This window comes from Sipha flava, unplaced genomic scaffold (assembly GCF_003268045.1).
Source record: "Sipha flava isolate LNK unplaced genomic scaffold, YSA_version1 32_pilon_pilon, whole genome shotgun sequence".
Lineage (NCBI taxonomy): Eukaryota > Metazoa > Arthropoda > Insecta > Hemiptera > Aphididae > Sipha > Sipha flava.
In genome coordinates this window covers 2,701,360-2,722,938 of record NW_020273018.1, presented here as the reverse complement: position 1 = coordinate 2,722,938, position 21,579 = coordinate 2,701,360, and the positions used below count along the sequence as shown (strand labels likewise).

The following is a 21,579-nucleotide window of genomic DNA, read 5'->3' as shown; positions in this document are numbered from 1 at the left end:
GACTGCAGCGCCGCCGTTTGGTTAGCGGACGATCACGGAACGAATGCGCGCGACCGCGTCGGCAAGCCATCGAATTATGGTACGGTGAGGCGCGGTGTTGGCGGCCACGGTGTTGTGTCGACTCTTTTGCTACATAGCACACACATACACACACACACACGTTTAAGTACGTACCCATGCACTCATACTTAGACGAACAACGCACGAGAGGGGAATGGTTGAGGCCATTTTGATAGTGGTGGTGGTGGAGTCGAAGGGAAGACGTGGTGTGGTCGTCGAGAAGAGGGAAAAATTATTACGGGGAAAAGAGGGAAAAAGCAAAAAAGAAGGGAATTGCATATAAGATTATTTATTTTTTTATTCCGCTCACGCCAATGCTCCGACGACGTGTATCCGCGCGTTCACGGCGGCGGTACAGTCTCGGTAGCGTGGTGCGATGTCGAGATGACGTTCGTTGCGTTTACGATGTGTATACACAAGATTGGCCGAGGTTAATTTTTCCTCCACGAGGAATGATGGGTTTTCGACCAAAAACGTTAGCGAGACCAAGTTTCTGGCGCCACCACCACCGCCGCCGAAGATCCGGCACTATCCCGAAGTGTATCATCGCACATTCGGACGAATTCAATCGCTCCTCTTATACATTATTAGTTCAGCCGTTTCGATGTGCAGTATGTGTACGTGTGCGTAGAGTCGGTGTGCATGTGTACAATCAGCAAGTGAACGAGTGAGCGTGTGCGTGTGTTGTAGCACTGTATCGTTAAAAACGAGTAAACACCAGAACTAACCTAAAATTATTATCAGATATTTAAATAATTTATTCGATTTCCATTCTTAGTAGTTCAAGAAAACAATTTTTAGATATTCATTTTGTTCTAGACTAAAGTATCATTTACGTATATTTTACTGCACCCGGTAAAATACATTTCACGACTCAAAATCATTGATTTACATTTATAGCATATGCTCTTTCTTCATTTATATGTTACATCCATCACATAATATTACTGCTGTAAATGGAAATGCCGTTAATTTTAATAACACCGAATTATTTCTGTCACACAGTTGTCGGCGTTATTTTAAATATTTAGCCAATATGATGGGTATAAATTGCAAAATTAAAAACAAAACATATTTTTACGAGCATAATCTTATTCTATTAGTAGTTTAGCGGTTAGAATTTTTTAATGTTAGGCGTAGTTCATGTATATTAGACATACATGTTATTAAATTCCTCAAATGAGCTGTTGTATTATCGGAAATATACTGAATAAGTAAATATTAATAGGTACTATTTAAAATCAATGGTCAAACTTATATTTCCTTTTAGTTTGAAAATATTGAGTATTATGGTCCGTTATATTTTAATATTTCAATTAGGTAAAACAAATATACTCTTCGCAATTTTTCATAGTAGAAATGTAGAATATATTAATTTTAATAAATTCCAATTACAGTTTTATTTTGATTATTAAAACTGAAACCTCAAATACTTACTATACAAAGTTTTAATCATATATTAATTTGGAAGAAGTATATATAAATAGTTTTTACCTATTTTTTAATAATAAAATCTAAATAATATGAATAACAGTGAATCCACAAAAAGAACCCTTTTTTATACATTTTTACAATGTCTTATATATTTTTGGGTATTTATTTAAACTTCGAAAATACATAATTTCTGATTACTAACTTAAAAAGTACATAATGTCCAGGGCTCGGAAGTTGTAGCACTAAAAATATTACTTTTTAGCTCTTAAATATGTACTTAAGTACTCTATTTATTACTATCAACAAAACGTGATAAATATGATAAATATGTGAAACATATTTATATCTTACTTTGGATGTTCTCGGATGAACCAAGAAAAATATGTATTCGCTAGAACTTCCAAGCCTTGATAATAACCAATAAGTATTAAGAGTCTAGAACCACAATAATTTAAAAAAAATAATGCATACAATACATTTTTAAGTATACATTATTTAAGTTAGTAACTAATATAGATATCTAAAATCATTTTTACAATATACTGTAAGGATAAAATAGTACCTAAGCAAGGCCGGATTGGACAAATTCGGCCCACCGAGATTTTTGTATGTTACCGGCCCACTTACTAACTTGCGGCCCTTGTCCAAATATTTTAATCGCATATTTCACTAGGTGCACTAATCTTCAACTTTAAACTATTAATATTTTCTGTTAGCGGCCTCTCACAACTTAAAAGGCCAAATATTATCGCAGTCCACCGAGTTTTGCTCTGTAACTCGCCGGGCCAATCCGGCCCTGTACCTAAGTACATACAACTAAAACTATTTGATATTTGACAACCAGAATATATAATGTGTTCCTATAATACCAATAATTTGAAATATGTCTGAAAATGTAGTGTATATCTTGTTCCATACACTTTATTTAAAAAAATGTATTATATTAATATATTAAGTCTGGAAAGTTATGATAAATCATTAGAAAAAAAGTTCAATGAAAATGTCAATTACAATAAGTACCAATACATTTTTCGGAATGTTTTGAATAAAGTACAGATAACAGTAATAAAAATCATAACTTAATATATTTTATTACAGTATGAATAACAATTGTAAGAAAAAAAACCTTGGGACTTACACAAAATGAATTGTAACTTTAATTAAGTGTAACAATTATAAATTTTATTAGTATAAGTGAATTTTTAATAATTAAATTATAGTTTATATATATATATATCTTATATTTTCTTTTAGTGGTTATTATTGTATTGTTTAGTCAGAATATTTTTTTAATTTACACTTTATAAAAGGGCAGATGCCCGTTAATAAATAATAAATAAATATAAATGACTTATAAACATATTTAAATATTATAGATTAATGTAATTTTTTTTAATAATGATTATTATTTCTGAAATTCTCAATTTCTTCGTCAACTATAATAATTCATCAAACTTTCTATTATAGTTTTTAATTTACAGACAGGTTTCATTTTCAAAATGGCGTTTACTTGCTATTAAAGATTAAACAATATAGTTCTCAATAGAAAAAAAAGAGGCCAAGAGAGCAATGGCAGATGCTCCAGGAACAGATTATCGATCGCTCAGTCTTGGTTTTTAATGAAAATGTATGTACATAGCCGAGGGTGGGATTGGTGGAGCCATCCCCTCACACCCCCGAATCATTGACTGGAATAAGAGAATCGTCCATAATTTTTTATTAATACAAGTGTGGTAACTGTATCTAGTTGAAATTTCTCAGAACTATACCGATTATTATTTTGATTTTGATAGATACCAATAATAACATCATATTGTATTTAAATAATTACACATATTCTAAAAATTGGATATAATTTAAAACCCGAAAAAACATTGAATTTACAATTTCATTTATTTCAAATAAAAACTGTTCATTGTAAAACTGAATTCTTCTTCCTTAGAGGTTTGAAATTGAATAATACGAAAAAAATATATTTTAATAAATACATGGTTTTAGATTATAAAACATGTAAATTCATAAAATCTTACAATGTTGCATTTTGTATATATTTTTGCATAAAGTGATTAAAGTAATAGTATTAGTAATGTTACATTATTATAGAAATTATCACAACTGTTTTTATTGATATACATGGATATAAGACACTAATTGCATTTCTTATAATTATACTTTTAACTAATTATAAATATAATTTTTAAAAATCAAAAGAAGTTTTAATTATATAATTTTTACTTATCTACATTGAAGTATCTCGTATCTGCTATATTGTGTGAAGTTAATAATTAAAACAAAGGAATTTTTTCAAATTAATTTTTCAGATGATAATTAACTTTTTAAATATTGTGAATATATATTAAAAAAATATAAAATATATTATTGTTATTAGTATAATATTTTATAATAAAATTATGATATACTTAGATAATAATATATATAATAAAACGTGTATTTTGTATAAAATTATATAAACTTTTAAAAAAAAAAATTATTTTTCCACTGACTAGTGGACCAGCGTTGTGGATATAATACATATATTATTATCTAGTAAAATATAAATATATAATGGAATTTAATAAAATGGGTGCAATCATAAAATAGTATAATTTACTAACTAGATTTTATTTTTATTTTTAATTGCATCTGATAAAAAATGATAAAAAAGAAATGTGTTACACTCTAAGATTATTTATTTTTTTATTAATTTTGTTTTAAATAATTTATTCAAACATAGCTATAAATAAGATTATCACAAAAATATGGGGTTAAATGTATGTAATGTTAAGATATTTTTCAATTTGCATTGTGTTACTTTCCATACTTATAACTGACAACGACATGTACCTTTACGTTTAGAAATAAAGTAAATGTTAAAATAATTTCAGCAATTATTTTCATCCTTATTAAATTGATCAAGGGAAAACGCAGTTAGGGATTCCATCCCTCCTTAAAAATGAGAAAAAAAAATTAAAACAGAAGCGGCTACAAAAGATATTATTGATGTAATTGCAAAAGTTGGATTGTTATTATTTTACAATATATCTAATGAATAGTATAATAATATAATAAATATTACTTGTATATTTTTAAAAAAAATGCATAGACCATTATAATTAAATGAAACTTTTTTTGAAATTCCCCGACGTATATATTGTTTTTCTGTAGTTATCTATCGTCAGTGGCCAATTTTCGGGGGAAGAGTTCCCGAGTCTTGACCCCCCCCCCCTTTTAGAGGAATAAAAAGGTTCAAAAGTCATAAATTACTTGCTTCGAAGGTACAGAGAAAAAGAACCCAGAAAAAATTTGAAAATATGCCACCGCCCGTCGTGACTATTGGATAAAAATATTAAATAATTTTTAATTTAACTTGTGATAACGTATATTTTTGGGCTATGTATAGCGAAATTTTAGAAAATATAAGGATTTATTAGTTTTCTGTAATTATTTAGTATGCAAAAATAATTAATTAATCTGTTTTTTTAAATAATCAAATTTTAAAATTTCAATGTTATAATTTTACAATATTACTAAATTGTCTTTGATAATAGTTCTTCAGTATGTAAACTAGTATGCTGGGGCGGACTGGCCTGGAGAGACACTGGGACTAATCCCGCAACCCCGTTACAATAATAGATTAAATGGCCTGATAATATTTTAGAAATTAAAAATATAGTATTACGATATTTTAATCGACAGAATTGGGGAACCAATTGAAGTTATGAAAAAAAACCTAATTATGTAAAAAAGGAATTATTTATAGAGCTAATTTTAATATATAGGTATTATATTAAAATTTGTATACTGTATCCATAAAAAAAATTTCTTATATGTTATGTATAATTTTATATATTTACATAAAATGTTGAAAATATTTTTTAAATAATAAAGGTTTTTTGTCATTATTATTATTATTGCATACTTATGAATAGAGCTCGGAAGTTGTTGCATTTGCAAGTTTTTTTGCACCATTGGAATTATTGCTAAGTGAGTTAGAAATTCATTCTAAGACACTACGAAAAACATATCATAAGTTTTTAGTGCCTACTTTTGCATACTTAGTGATTTTTAGACTTTAGAGCATAATTTATGATTTGTGAAGATTCAGTATGAAAATTCGAAAAATAAAAAAATAAATACATTCATATTGAAAGAATTTTCTTGATATTCTTGTATCGTATTTTTCAAATTTCCATTTGACATTAAAAACAATATTTTTCCCCTATTAGTTAATATAATATATATTCATATATATATTTATAAATTATAAATACAGCTACCTTTATCTAAAATAATGTGTTATAAAAATATCAAGTAGGAACAGCTGCTATCGAAATACGATAATTTTCTATAAATACTTTTCTAGGAAAATAACTCAATAATTATTGAACATTCTACAAGTGCATTTTTTTTATTCAAGAAACTTTTTAATGCTATTTTATTATTGTTATTATTATTTTAAATTATGATTAAAAATTAAAAATCAAAATTATTTTTATTACTTTGCTTTTTCTATATTTATAATTTTATAAAATATTTGTGCAAATGAAAATTTTGTGTATAAAAATAAAATATAAGTACATATTTTTAGAGCATATTTGTACTTTTTTAAGCGCCTAAGTGCATGCATATTTAGTATATTTTAAGTGCATTAAGTTCCGAGCTCTACTTATGACCAAATCGTTGGTCCCCTGTTTATTTTTGGGCTGACAAAAAAAAATTCCCGGACTGAAATATTAACTCAGTCCCTGCAAGTATGTAAATACTTTTTAATTAATATATTAGTTGTTGTAAGTCGGTAGTTATTATGGCGTATTTGTATTTTTATAAAGTATTTTATTAACTCCTGAGTTACAAATGTAATTTATTTGTAATGAAAAATCATTAATTGTATAATTAAAATAATTATACTTCAGTATTTTTAATAAAACTTACAGTTTAAAAACTGATAATCATCAAAGTTTTTTTAATAATTATACATTATATTACATTGTGAAAATACGATAGTAATGAACTAAAGATTATTTTACAAAACTTTTTGAGGTAGTTATAAACAAATTATAAATTTTCAGCAGTGTTAATATTTTAAATCCAATAAAAAATCAATGATAATTTTAGCTATAGGTAAGTAAGTAAGTAAACTGTTTTGTGTGATGCGTTTGTGTATATGAAACGAAAAAATTTTTATATAAAGTTAAATGCATTGATACCGTTTAAATATTGTTGTACCAACAATTTATTAGGCACAAGTATTTAATTATTTATGAAATAGATAATTATTAAGTTTCTACAACCTTAACTATAGTACTTTTTCAGTAAATTTAGATAGTTCGTATAATAATTATGAGTAGTTTCAAAATGTCAATAAAAAATAAAAAATTATGAGTTATTCCCTGACTTGATATTGTAAATAAAAAATTATAAATAGGTATTTTTAAATTCGTTATATTTATTCATTAAGTAATTAGTAAAACATTAAAATGTATTATACAGCCAACAAACTTAATTGATACTCAGCATTACATTTACTCAAATGTAAAAACCTAATAATATTTTATTGTATTGTATTATTTATTGTAATACTATAATCATTATTCTTTTGTTTTTATATTTTTAGCACCATCTAGGAATATATAACGAAACTATGTGTGCAGTTCCTTTGGTGCTTATCGATTGCATAACCTTGTCGCCGGATACAGTGCAGCATCCTGCTTTAATTTTATACATATTACCTGTTTCAAATGTTCGTAAAACGCCCATAATTTCAATTTCAACTTACTTGGTTGTCTTTTTTTTGTGATAATTATGATACTTGTGAGATAAATACATAAAGACTGTTTTCATGTATCCATACTAAGTAAAAAAAGTAATACAAATGTAATTCTAATAAAATAGCGTCAAGTTTTCATAAGTTGTAGATGAATTACAAATTATGTAATTTTCAGGAAAGGAATCATTGATTGGCACCCGTGAGAGAGAATCAGCGCGAAAAAGGAAGCGCGTGCCCGTGGCGAAAGTAGTCGAAGGTTGTCGAATGATAATGTACTTAGGTATAGTATTGTATTTTTCCATCAAGTTCACTCGTATATAAATCGGTCCATGTTCTAAAATGAACACTAGTGTTGATCTGAGCTCGTACCGGTTACCTAGAATATTTTATAGATTTAATTAAATGATTAAATAGATTTATTAAAACAACTTTAATTATTTAATTCATCACTTATGTAAGATATTGTGTATTCCCATCTTGAATAGTTCATATCGGTAAAGTAAGTTTCAAAATTTTCATTTTTTTATATGTATTTGTATCAAATTTAAATTGCATTAGCTAAGTACCGCTGTCTAATCGTGTTCATTATATTATATGATGTGACTCAATATTTTATTATAAATAATCTACTGAATAGATCAATACATAGCATTGTACAATTTTATAATTTTTTAAGAAATTAATCATAATATGATTGACATATTATGTCATTTATGCATAAATACCATATTCATTAAAATCTTATACATTATGGTACATTGAAATTCATGTCACCATCATGTCAATATTATTCATGGGATTAAAATTTTTAATTCAATTTAATTATTATTTTTATTTTCTCCTGTTAATGCTTTCTTCCAATTACACTCAATTTATATATCTAAAGGTAATGTTTTAACTATGATATACTGATTTTAATTTACTTGTAGTTTGATTTGATTTTAAACTAAGTTTTTAAGTTATTTATAATATTCATTATTTTATTTAAAATCCAGTTTATATAATAGGATTTTTTAGGGTAATTTATAGTGAAATAATGTAAAAACTTGTATTTTAAAATTATTTAATAATTATTTTAATTTAATTTTGTTCACTGTCCTAAATATAGGGATTAAAAAATTATATGTATATTTATAAATATTTAAAAAATATTAAGGTTAGATAAAATCGAAAAATTGTTTATATTAACAAAATAAGCGTTTATCATTTACAATATTATATATAAAATTAAAATAATAATTAATTATTACATCATTTTACTGAACATAATGAAATATTAGAATATGTAAGATTGTATAAATGACGAAATAAAAATAATTTAAAAACGGTTAATCAAATACAAATTTGATATAAATTTGAAATGTTTACATTATTTTAACATTAATTTACTATAAAACATATTTATATGAATACATTTTCAAAACTATATTTAAAAAATATATTGACAAAAAAATCAACTTTTCTAACCGTAACAGTATTTTATTTTTATTTTTTAGTAAGCCATAAGGTTTTAATTTTTTATTTATATGAATTAAGAACCACTCTACTGTATAATTAACTTTAATAGGATTAAAATTTTGACGTTTTATATTTCATAGTATAATATTGAATGAATAATTATTTACTTATAACAGGATAAAATTGTACGGTTACGTCTATTCTGGCTTACATTTATAATTAATATTACTTAATCTATTTTCAATAATAAGTCATCTTACCAGAAAACATTTGAAAAGGAGCAAATATTTCTCTCAAATTTATTTGAATAAATATTAAAACAAAATAAAAATATTTTTTTTTTAGTTTATTCAATGAACTCCATTTTTTAATGGATTTTTACAAAATTTTCATTTATAACTTAATATCTTCATTCAAAATGGTATTTAGTTATTATTTTAATGAATCGCTTTTTTCAGAAAACGAATCAATAGCACCATGAAAACAATTAATATTTTAATCATATTTTCACAAATACATAATTGGATAAGTTACAAAACCCGATTTATTTAAATTGGAAAAATAATGATACCAAATAATTCTCCAACTACACCCTCCTGCAAAGAAGGATTTCCCCTCAGATCGTGTAGTGATGATCTAGAGGCTGGAAACAACAAAGAAAACAAAACTACGAAGAATGGATATTTCGAAAGACGGTATCAAAAAACCCTTTTACCTGATGTTCATATTACTGTAGCTGACGAACGGTCATCCAAGAATAAGTTTCGTGCCGGCGATGTTAGTCCTATAGAAGTACCTAGGCACAAGACTAGTTTTACATGTTATCGTCTATTGGTTCCTGAGACTACTACCGAAAAACTAGTACTTTTCGTATGCCTTACAATATTTTTCACCCTGCTCGCATCGTTGGTATATTTTTTCGTAAAAATAGATTGCATATTTGGAGCAAAACAACAAACATGTAAAAGTTAGTATAAAATGTATATTAATTTATCATTTGATAAAGAAATACAATTATAATAAATATCAAACACAAAAGTAAAGTTATATATGATAATTTATTCAACAATATTTTATTTAAATTTCTAAATTTCAGTGCTAAGTAGTGTTTAGAAAATAATTAGTTATTTAATTTTAGGAAAATCCCGGTTCTAGTCATTTGAACTATTTATAATTGAAATTTTAATAGGTATCTACAACCAAGTTAATTTTAAAAAGAGCTTTATAATTGTTTGAAATGCAATGATAATTGGCTTAGAAATGGATATGATTTAAAGTGTATATATTAATAAAATTATACGCCCCTGAATTATATAAACTGTGTATTGCGTAAAACTAGAAAAATGTGTTTCTAATGACCGGAAATAATGTAAGTTTTTGTACTGTATTCGAACAATTTCAAATCAATTAAATAAAATAACCTTCAACAATAACTCAACGTTAAAAAATATTACTTGGTCCCCTGATTTAAACTTCTAGTATATTTTTATTAATGACATCTAAAAAACCTTGCAATTCTAGTGTCAAAAATGTCTAGGCTACTACAGAATACCGAAACCAAATCTACTAATAGCTAATAAGGTTACATACCTAACCATATTAAATCAAATTATAACACACAATGTTGACCATTAATTGAAAAAAACTTGTGTCAATAGATTTATGATCAAGTGTAATAAGTAAATGTTATTAGTTAAAATCTTTCATAATATAAATATATGACTAATACACGAGTTAATGTAATTGAACATTTTTATACGACATAAATGCGACCGGTTATTTAATAACCTTGGCACAATTTATATTAACAATCAAAAATAAATAAGAACAATGGCATCTCACAATAATTATTATTTTAATAATATTAATAAATTATCTTAATTAATTTTCAATTATTTTAGATAACTGGTTCTTGAACAATGATCCCAATATATGTATGAAAGAAGAATGCGTCAAAACAGGTAATTACAAATCTACACTTGGGTATAATAAACTGTTGAGTAAAATAAATAAATAAATCGTAATAAAAATAATGTTTTATTTAAAGCATTTTTTATTTCTAATTACAACATAATTGGTACATCTGTTTTGAACTTTTGAATTGAAATAGTTGAATAAAATAATTTTTTTAATACTTTGGGATAAATAAATTAGTAAAATAATTGTTTCCTACTAAAACATTATTTTTAACTCTTAATTATATATATCAATAAGACTTAAAAGGTTTAGTAAAACATTTGATAAAAACTATATTGTGTGGATAAAATAAATTAATAATTATACCAATTAGTATTCTTCCAATTAACTTAGGGTGTTGTGAAAAATTTAGAAGGTGAATGTTATTTACAATTTGTAATATTAAATAGTTGTTGTGTTACTCAATTAATGATTTAACCCTTTAATGCATGATTTTTTAGATATTGTTGAAATAAATAATCAAAACTAATTTATACCCGTAGAATTCAATAAAAATAATTAAAACAATCAAAAACGTATATTCGCAACAATAATTTTAATTTTTTGCATGTTGCAAATATGCAACAGTATGCATCAAAAAGACCAAAACCTATAAATTATAATCATATATATTTTATTAAAATCCTTATTATAATAAACAACTAATATATATATAGATCTCTTTCTCAAGTTCTAAAAATGCAAAAACAATACCTACATTAACCTACGTTAACCTAACCTAAGTATTTTTAGCACCATGGAACGTCTGGAAACAGTTGTTATTTTTATTATTGCACCAGTATTTATTATTGCATTTACTACACTGATTTTGGGTAAAATCTTTAAATCTGGGATACTTGCAGCGACCTCTTTTTGTTCCTCTAGTTGGCCAATGTCCATGCATATCCAGTCTCACATCTTTTGGTGGTCTTTATGATTGAGGTCTAGTGTTAGCCATTTTAAAATCAAATGAATTTGATCGTCTTCCTTTAGTTAATTTTTGAACTCCAGAATTACACAAACAGTAAGCCAATTCTCTTCTCCACTTTGCTAATGTATATTCTATAGGATTGTCATTTTCTTCGCAAACTCGTTTGTATAAAAGCCACGAGTTGACTACAGTCATATCGATTAAGTAATAAAATAATCTAATGTACCACTAACGTGATCTTAGTTTAATTTTATATCTTCCGATTAAACTGTTCATTAAATCTACTCCTCCCATAAAAAGATTATATTCTGAGATTATGAAGGGACATTCAACATCAACATGTTTTTTTCTTTGCGGTCAAACCTTTTTATATTTGACTTTGGAGTTTCTCCATAATAGGTTACATATTTATTATCCTTCCAAATAACTACTGAAATTGGACTAGATTTATAAGAAGAAATGTATTCTACTGATGTTCCTCTTTTTTCCTTCTTCAAGGTTTTTTCATCAGGAATTTTACAATTAGGTGATCTATTACGCCTAATAGTACCGACAGCAAATATACCTTTTTGGTATAAAAAATCTAACAATTGAACACTTGAATAATAATTATCGAAATATAATCAATGGTTTTTATGTTGAGAAACTTCACGTGTAAGACGTACGACAACATTGGCACTAGTGCCTATATCTGGCTCTGTAATATCTCGAAATTTTTCTTCGTTCTCCTGTCCACTATATACCTCAAATTTATACGAAAAACATTTATCGTCACACAACACATATAGTTTATAGCCCCATTTGTGGAGCTTAGTAGGCATATACTGCTTTAGGTATGAATGCGCTTTTGAAGAACACATTTGTTCATCGAGGGACAAATCTCTTCTGTGTGGGATACTAGAAAATTTTTTATTTAAATGGTCAAGAATAGGGCGTAATTTATAAAGACGATCGGAATTTACATCAATCCTAGGTAAGCAATTAAGGTCATTATTAAAATGTAAAAACTTTCGAATTTTTCAAAGCGGTTCACTGCCATAGAATGAGAAATTTTAAACTCAAGTTCAATGCTCCAATAATCACGTACATTAGGGACTTGAAAAATAGATGAATAAATCAATATTCCTAAATATCTTTTCAATTCGACTAAAGATAAGTTTACCGGTTTATTGCAATTTTTTTGTACACTATATAGTTCTATTTCTTTCATAATTTTTTCCATAAGATCTTTATCAAAAAAATATGAAAAAAATTCTAACTGTGAATCCAAACTTGAAATATTATCAGGTAATTGAACAGAAACAAATTTTAAATACTTATCAAAACTTTGAAGATTACCTTTTTTCCACTTCATATTTATAAGGGATTTATGTTTGGTGATACTTTTAGAAACTTGGAAACGTTTAGAACGAGTAACTTTAGTATTTTGTTGTTTTTTAAATGATGATCTTAGTTTATTATTCAATTTTTCAGTTTGTGCTGTTGAGTTATTTGAAATTTCAATAACTGGTTCAATTATATTTTTCGGAATTTTGGAAATTTTGAATCATTGGGAGAAGAATCTTGTAAAATTTCAATAGGTATACTTTTAATATCAATCAGCTCTACAAAAATATATATTTCTTTTTAAGTTCAATTATTTATAAAATTTAATATTTCTATCAATGAAAAAGTTTACCTGGGAAATCTAAATCAATTCTAATATTCAAATATGACTATAAAATAATTTACATAAACTAATTTTATAATATCTAAGCATACTAAAATATGATTAGGTAATAAGTCAAAATATTTAAAAAGCAAGACAATTTAATCTAACAGAAAGGATGAAAAATAAATAACCTTAATGTAATTATTAAATTACGTTATCATACAATTTAAAATGCTATCTATTTTTTTATATAAAGGATGTTTTATAAATCACGGAATGAATTAATTGAATGAATGAAAGTAATTAATTACTTTCTTTTTTAATTCAAAGTTTTAACTGAAAACTGTTTTAGCTTAAATACTAAATTGATTATTTCACCTTATACCCATATTTTTATAGTAGTATAATTGAAATTTTATTTATGTGCATAAAAAATCTAAATCTCATATAAAACTGAATGATTTATTGATTTATTGCTATCATTATCTTAGTTAGGAAAAAAAGTAAGAAATTATTCATAATTTCATAATTTACGTCTGTAGAGATCGGAGAAAAAATGAAAATGTATAAACTCCTATATTATTTAGTCATAGTGTTGAAAAATCGTATCTAACTTTTGAGCGAATCATGAGTGTACAAATTCTAAACAAAGAATTTAAAGTTCTTGTAAATTTATTTTTAAATTTTTATGTACTATATCGTTTAATTTTTCTGAGTGAACTTTGTTCTGAGAGTTTTGTATGAATTTGGCTCATTCTACTGACGTATAGTTAACTTGCAAATTCAATGCAAATGTATTGCGTTAAGTTTGTATAACTGAAGTGTTTAAGTAGCGGGTCAAGTTGAAAAACATCAATACTTCTTTATAAAGATATATATATATATTACTATATAAGTTAAAACTGATTGTAAATCTACATGTATATGGTTATTTAAATTATTAATCGTACCTTATGAAAAACTATAATGAATTAGATAAATTTATCATAAATTGGTAAGAAATATTTTCTAATATATTCATGTACTCAGTATAATACTGAGAAGAGCCATCTTAAAGATTTATAGAGTCTGAGTTTAATTAATTCTGAGGCCCTTCAATCTAACTTAACCTAATCATCACAATAATATACGAGTATAATAAAAAAATACACACCAAGTTTTTGCAAAATGTTGGTAAATATAGTTTTCCAAACTTCGATCAATCTAGGTCATTTAAATGCATCGACATAATTAATTACATTATTAATAACTTCTCAACAATGTATAATTAGTTACCAAATTTAATAATTTATTAAAAAATATTTATTTACTTATAATTTATAATTTAAAAACAGCCATAGAAAAAAAAACTTGACTGTTGTAGCGTCGATAATTACGATAACGAATTTCTATGTAAATTTGGATAAAAGTAAGTCATTCCGGCAATAAATTTAATAAATAACAGTTATAAATATGGAGACTACTTAAAAACAACAAATTGGGAGAAATTAAATCATCCACCCTTCCATGGGTGCACGACGTGTCACTCCCACGCAAATATCAAACCATATTAAACAGATTACGAATTGGTCACACACTTGAACATCTAATGAACAAAAAAGAACATCGTATATGCACCTCATGCAGCACCACATCTACTGTTAAACACTTGTTAACCGAATTGCTCCTGACAAAAGATTTCAGAGATAAACAAATGTTCCTCAAACAATCTGCAAAATACTAGCACCAAACACAGAAAAAACATAGTTGATTCTAGAACTCCTAAAATAGACGAACCTTTTTCAAAAAATATCACTTGAACACCCAGATATATCGCAAATAATTATAAACTTAAACTTATTGTATCATATTAAATATTATTTGTAAATTATTGATTGTAATGTATTGTAAAAACTACAAAATGTAATTTATTCATTAATAAACGTCAATAACTCTGGTAGTTGAGGCGTATTTATAAAATAAAAAAATAAAAAAGACAGTTATAATTATTTATAATTAAGAACAATTGAAAATATAGCATTATATAATACATTTATGTTAGTTTTATTTAATTTAATTTATTAATAATTCGCAAAGAAAAATAGTTTAGAAAAAATATCAATAATTTTTAATGGGTTTCTAATCAATCTAGACTTTAAGAGAGTCCACCTTAAATTTTCCTAGACAAGAGCCTGGGGCAAAATGGTCCCATTACCCTCCCCCCCTTGGTTGTGGCACTGGTGCTTAGGTTTGTTCACATCAGCGACACTTTGAACTTAACTCTCAAGACAGAACCAGCAGTTAACAATTAGTCCGAAATGTTAGTGCACTATTGAAGACATGGATAAATCTGAAACAGAAAGAATTTAATAAGTGAAATAATAACTGTATAATATATAATTATAGTTGTAGCTTAATATTATTTGTAGAAGTTGATAAGTCTTCTAAAAATCACCTTTTAATAAATAATATATCAATAAGTATTAATAAAAATAGGCAATGCGAAAACGGACTGAAAATATTCGTTTGATTAGCTCTATTTTTACCTTATATCATTTTAAAATATTTATATTCATTCCATTTTATATTAGGTTTTATGTATATTAATATCAAAGTATTATTATTTTACAGCTGCTTCATTATTATCGGCCATGGATCCAACTGCAGATCCATGTGAAGATTTTTATCAATATGCTTGCGGTACTTGGGATAAGAGGCATTTAATTCCTGAAGATAAAAGTAGTATTAATACATTTGAAGTGCTTGCTGATCGATTACAAGTCATCTTAAAAGGTTAAATATATAATCACATTAAAAGAGCAATATAATGAATATTTATTCCAGAAATAAAAGGGGAAATTACTTATTCATACCTATATTTTAAAAGTGGTATCATTTGTTGAAATAGCAATGGTATTGAATATTTGCTAATTTTAAGATAACTATATACAAATAAATATTTAATGGTAAAGTATATTTTTAAAATTAGTTACCCTAATAAATCTTTTTTTATTAGCTATAAGTGTGATTATCATATTATGGTTAGTAAATATACCTACCAATTTTTTGATCTGTATACAAATGAAATTTCGATGCATAAATATGTGTAAAACATATCATATTAATGCATTTAAAAATGTTTATTTCGTATTTATACTCGTTGACATACAAGTATGAGCTCTAATTAATAGTTTATCACTTAAATAGTTGATCCTTTTGATTCTCGGAATATTTTAAGTATTTAATTTATATATTTAAAAACTGAAAAATATTGTATTTTGTTTTAGAATATTATTTTTTACTATAGTTTTTTGTGATTTATTTTTTTATCTAGGTCTTCTAGAAGAGTCAATCAATCGACTTGATAGTTCGGCAACAATTAAAGCAAAATTATTTTATAAATCGTGTATGAATATTAGTAAGTTCATCAGTTTGGTATATTTCAATACTTATTTATTTAAATTTAAACGAATTTATGGCATATTAAATTAGCTCAAATCAGACGTATTGGAGAAATACCTATTCGGAATCTTTTAAAATCAGTTGGAGGCTGGCCAGTAATTGATAAAAATTGGCAGCCACCTACATATGGTATTGAAGTTCTACTCGGTCGATTAAAAAGAGAATTTAACGAAGGAATTATAATTGAACCATGGGTTGGTCCAGATGATAAAAACTCTTCTGTTAACATCCTTCAGGTGCGAAAAAAGTAAGACATTAATGTAGTCGCATCTACACAGTAAGAACAAACAAATATACAATAATATTAATGAACTAGTTATTCGACTATTGGGTTTAAGTCTTAACAATTAAGTGAATTATTAATGATAATTCTTTAACCCTTTCAGACCCAAATTATGTTCCAGTAGAAAACAATTTTTTTCCCTTCATTATAGCAATTAATGTGCTTAAACTAAGAAATTTTGAAAATTTTGGACAATTTTGATAATTGGATATTAAATTATTTATTATATATTTTTTTTTTTTTTTTTTTTTGATAAAATTTAGTTGGATCAAATGCAACTAGGATTACCAAGCCGAGATTATTTCTTAAAAGATAGTAGCGCCGAAGCATTACAAGCGTATCACAAATATATGTCGGAAGTAGCTGTGTTATTAGGAGCTAATAAATCTACAGCACCGTTTGAACTTTTAAAAATTATTGAATTTGAAATTCAAATAGCAAATGTAAGTATATTTAGTTATGATTACTTTATCTTTTGAGATAATTGTAAAGTAAATTTGTATCATATAATTTATATAAAGATAACACAAACGGAAACTGATCGACATGATTCAACGGGCACATATTTGAAACTTGCACTGAATGACTTACAAAAACAAGTCCCTGAGTTTGATTGGCAATTATATTTAAAAACTATTTTGCAAATTAAAATGTCTGACAAGGAACCTGTAGTCAGTTATGCCATGTCATATTTTACACAACTCGGCGATTTATTAAAAAAAACTGATAGAAGGTATATTAATAAATCAAAACTCAATGGAAGAATTACTTTAACATTTAGATCCTGATTTTTTTTTTTTTTAACTTTAAAGAACTATTCACAATTACATAATCTGGAGATTAGTTCAAAGCACTGTACTTCCACACATGATTGATGATTTTCAGTATAAAAGATTAGATTTTAAAAAAATATTATTAGGAATTCTCAATGAACGAAGTAGATGGAGAGATTGTGTAGATTGGACAAATAAACGTCTCGGAATGGCGGTTGGTGCGTTGTTTATTAGAGATAACTTCAGCTTGGAAAGTAAAGTAAGTAAAAAAAATATATATATTTAATAAAAAAAAAAAACAAATAATATTATTTATTTAATTAAATGTAAAACAAATAAAATTGAGTTTTATTTTAGAAAAAACTCGTGGAGATTTATTTATTAAGTGAGATTAATATAAGATGTAATATATTTTATTTTTTGCGTTTTTGTATATAAGGTGACTGCTATGGATATGATCCAATCAATTCGTGAAGCATTTAACGAACTTCTTAATGAAAATCATTGGATGGATGAACAAACAAGAATAGTGGCGAAAGAAAAGGCGGATGCTATGAAAGAAAGAATTGGTTATCCTGAGCTATTGACCGATCCTGACGAATTAGAAAGAGAATATACTATGGTAAATTTCAACGATTTTTAAACTTTATTAATATTTATAACTAAATTATGTTTTATATAATTGTAGTTGAATGTTACCGAAGATCAATTTATTCTTAACGTCTTTAGTGTGCTAAAATTCGATGCTTACCAAAATTTAGAAAGACTAAGAAAACCTGTAGATAAAAACAAATGGTCAACAGAGCCAGCGGTTGTCAATGCATTTTATAATCCAAATAAAAATCACATTGGTAATGTTTAAATTAATGTTTTCAGCTTTTTATTTACAGCATTTATCTGTGTATATTTTATTTTTATTTTTTTTTTTTACTAGTTATTCCTGCCGGAATTCTTCAGCCTTTGTTCTATAGTCAACATTTTCCTAAATCATTAAATTATGGAGGTATTGGTGTAGTAATCGGTCATGAGATCACTCATGGGTTTGACGATAAAGGTAATAAAATTACACAATCCGTCTGAGGAATATCGTTTAACCTTCAAGATTATTAAACTACTTAACAGGTCGACAATTTGATAAAAATGGTAACATGATCGAGTGGTGGGATACGAAAACAATATATACATTCAGAAAAAAAGCTCAATGTATGGTTGATCAATATTCAAAGTATAAAATGCAAGAAGTCAATTTACACGTCAATGGACGTATGACTCAAGGTGAAAATATAGCCGATAATGGCGGATTAAAGCAATCATTTAGGGTACGTTAAATATTTATATTTTAACAATTTCTATTATTATTGATTATTATTTATTATCAATTACATTGTATTTATTAATAAGGCAATTCAACTTATTATTTTAATTATGAAAGTACTCCAAAACTAATACATTTTAATTTTATGGAGATAAAAACTTACGAAATACTTATGTGATATGAGAAATAAAAAAAAATTACTTTTTGCTAGGCTTATAAAAAATGGGTTTCCAAGCACGGTGAAGAACCATTACTTCCTGGCATTGATATGACGCACGATCAACTTTTTTTTTTGAATTACGCACAAATTTGGTGCGGTTCAATGCGGCCTGAAGATGCATTGACAAAGGTCAGATCGTCTGTACATTCACCTGGGCCAACACGTGTATGGGGACCACTGTCAAATTCTGATGACTTTGCCAAAGCATATGGATGTCCGATTGGATCTCGTATGAATCCCGTGAATAAATGCGTTGTTTGGTAAAATTAATTATTAGGTTTCGTTTACTTTTTATGTATAAAATTATTTTGTTTTTCTTAAGAGTTGTTATATTCCCACGAAATTATTTACACATAATACAGAAAAAAGAGCAAGAATAAAACACGAATATTATAACATTATATAGGTACCTTATCAATTTGATAAACATGCTATCAATCACTATACTTTATAATCCGATATTTTATTTTAATAATAATTCAAATTTATTATTGTTTTTCCAATTATTTCTCAAAATGCAATGTCTCCACAACATAATATGTAACTGTATATCATTACTAAATACTAATCTATATTATTCAATTGAATTATCATAAAAATGAAATCAAAAACAACTTAAATTTTATTTATATCTTTTTTCATGTATATAAATACTACTTACATAATTTGTCTTGTATTGTGGTGTTATTTGTAAACATAATATCAACATACTTATTTTGAATTTCATTGTAGAATTTTTCTTCAAATGTGTGCGTGTGTCAAAATTGAAATCATTGTGTCTAATGGATTTATAAATATTTAGTATATACAATAATATGTAGCCTCATAGAAGTAAAAGTATAAATTGAATTGTTTATACGTTTTTAACTCTAAGAAAATTAATACTATGGTTCAGAAATGGTTTCACCTTATTATTTTAATTTTACTTAACAGAAATAACGTAAATAATAAACAAATTTCGTTTTTATTCACGGAGATAATGATAATAATACTTTTGTTTGATTAAAAATACTTTTGTTTTATAGTACAATAAAATTATTTAGTACAAAATGTAAGATGAATTAAATTTAAAAGAAACGAAAATCTTGAATCTTATTATTAATAAGCGATTAGGTAATCAATAAAATGTTAATCGAAGAAAAGTGTTATCAGAAAGGACATTTTAATTACCAAATAGTATAAAAGAACCACAAAAGAAGAAACAATTGAGGGTAAAGACAATCACGGGAAAAGGATTTCCAGGGGTTATTATAAGTGCCAATATATGTTTACTTATTTTTAAGTTAAGGTGAAAATATAATTTAATCAAAACATTAGATTTAAAGTAATTTACAATGTTTATGAGAAAGCAAAGGCACATAAATAAAAAATTCAGGTCTTAGCTATTGGTAATTATTGTTGGTATTTGGTAGATTAAAACATTTAATTAAAAACGTTAATGTTTTCAGAAGAGTTAATTATTTTATTATATTATTGTAATTGAATTGAACATGCAAAATAATAATTTATATATAATTATAAGTATATATTATATATAATACTAATTATTGTTTTCTTCCAACTTTGTCAGAGTATATTTATTTTGTCATTAATACTTAAATGTTATTTTTACATAAATTTTATTAATAATTCATAATGAAACTAATTTACTATTTGTGATCTCAGCCTTAAGTTTCGATATATTATGTTTATTAAACAAATACTTATCTCATGATAAAATACATTTTTTACTTATTTTACATGCACTTTTATGACTTTATTAAATATAATACTTTTAATCTAAACATGTTAATGTTTCTGATTTGTTTATGTTGTTTCCAACATAAAATTCTAAAATATTGTATATTTGTTTAAATTTTTGTTTTTATTAATTTATTTACTTACATCCACCACACACATACACACAAACTCAAGTACCTTATTCACCTGTGTCGGCATATGTGACTATGCACTGTTTATTATATTATTAAATAATAATAAGATTATGTCTTGTACTAATAAAAAACACTATGTATGAATATGTCAAAAATAATAATTTACTCATGTGATGCAGTACGCCGTACTATATAATTTTTACAGATACACAATACCTGAACACCGTGTTGTCACGACTAGGTTATTATCTTAGCCATCATCTCATGACATATGATTTTGACCTTTCTTATTGACTCGCATAGATTAGTAATAAGTAATAAAAGTGTAATCTTTTTACCAACAAAGATATACTCTTATATTTCGTTTTCTTAATAACCGTCGCAACTTATATATTTTTGTTTGTAGTAAGTTGTAT

General features: G+C 25.8%; 1 protein-coding gene across 4 annotated transcripts; it reads left to right on the top strand.

Annotated features, from left to right (window-relative positions):
• Positions 1-7,191: 7,191 nt before the first annotated feature.
• Positions 7,192-19,877, top strand: LOC112687073 (neprilysin-1-like). Of its 4 annotated transcripts, none has more exons than XM_025559612.1 (15): positions 7,192-7,357; positions 7,437-7,541; positions 9,178-9,686; positions 10,621-10,680; positions 15,868-16,029; positions 16,571-16,654; positions 16,729-16,934; positions 17,245-17,424; positions 17,503-17,714; positions 17,794-18,013; positions 18,194-18,376; positions 18,443-18,605; positions 18,689-18,808; positions 18,877-19,073; positions 19,281-19,877. In XM_025559612.1, exons 3-15 carry the CDS (start codon positions 9,284-9,286, stop codon positions 19,551-19,553), a joined length of 2,463 nt encoding a protein of 820 aa, XP_025415397.1. In that variant the 5' UTR covers positions 7,192-7,357; positions 7,437-7,541; positions 9,178-9,283; the 3' UTR covers positions 19,554-19,877. The 4 variants fall into 4 exon arrangements, with proteins under 4 accessions (XP_025415397.1, XP_025415398.1, XP_025415400.1 ...); XM_025559613.1 differs by having other exon boundaries at positions 7,192-7,368; XM_025559615.1 differs by lacking the exons at positions 7,192-7,357; positions 7,437-7,541 and adding an exon at positions 7,557-7,755.
• Positions 19,878-21,579: the final 1,702 nt, after the last annotated feature.

Coding starts and splice junctions, on each gene's coding strand:
- LOC112687073 (XM_025559612.1), top strand. CDS start 9,284: ATGATACCAAATAATTCTCCAACTACACCCTCCTGCAAAGAAGGATTT. Junction 9,687..10,620: donor AAAACAACAAACATGTAAAA/GTTAGTATAAAA, acceptor CAATTATTTTAG/ATAACTGGTTCTTGAACAAT. Junction 18,606..18,688: donor TCCAAATAAAAATCACATTG/GTAATGTTTAAA, acceptor TTTTTTTACTAG/TTATTCCTGCCGGAATTCTT.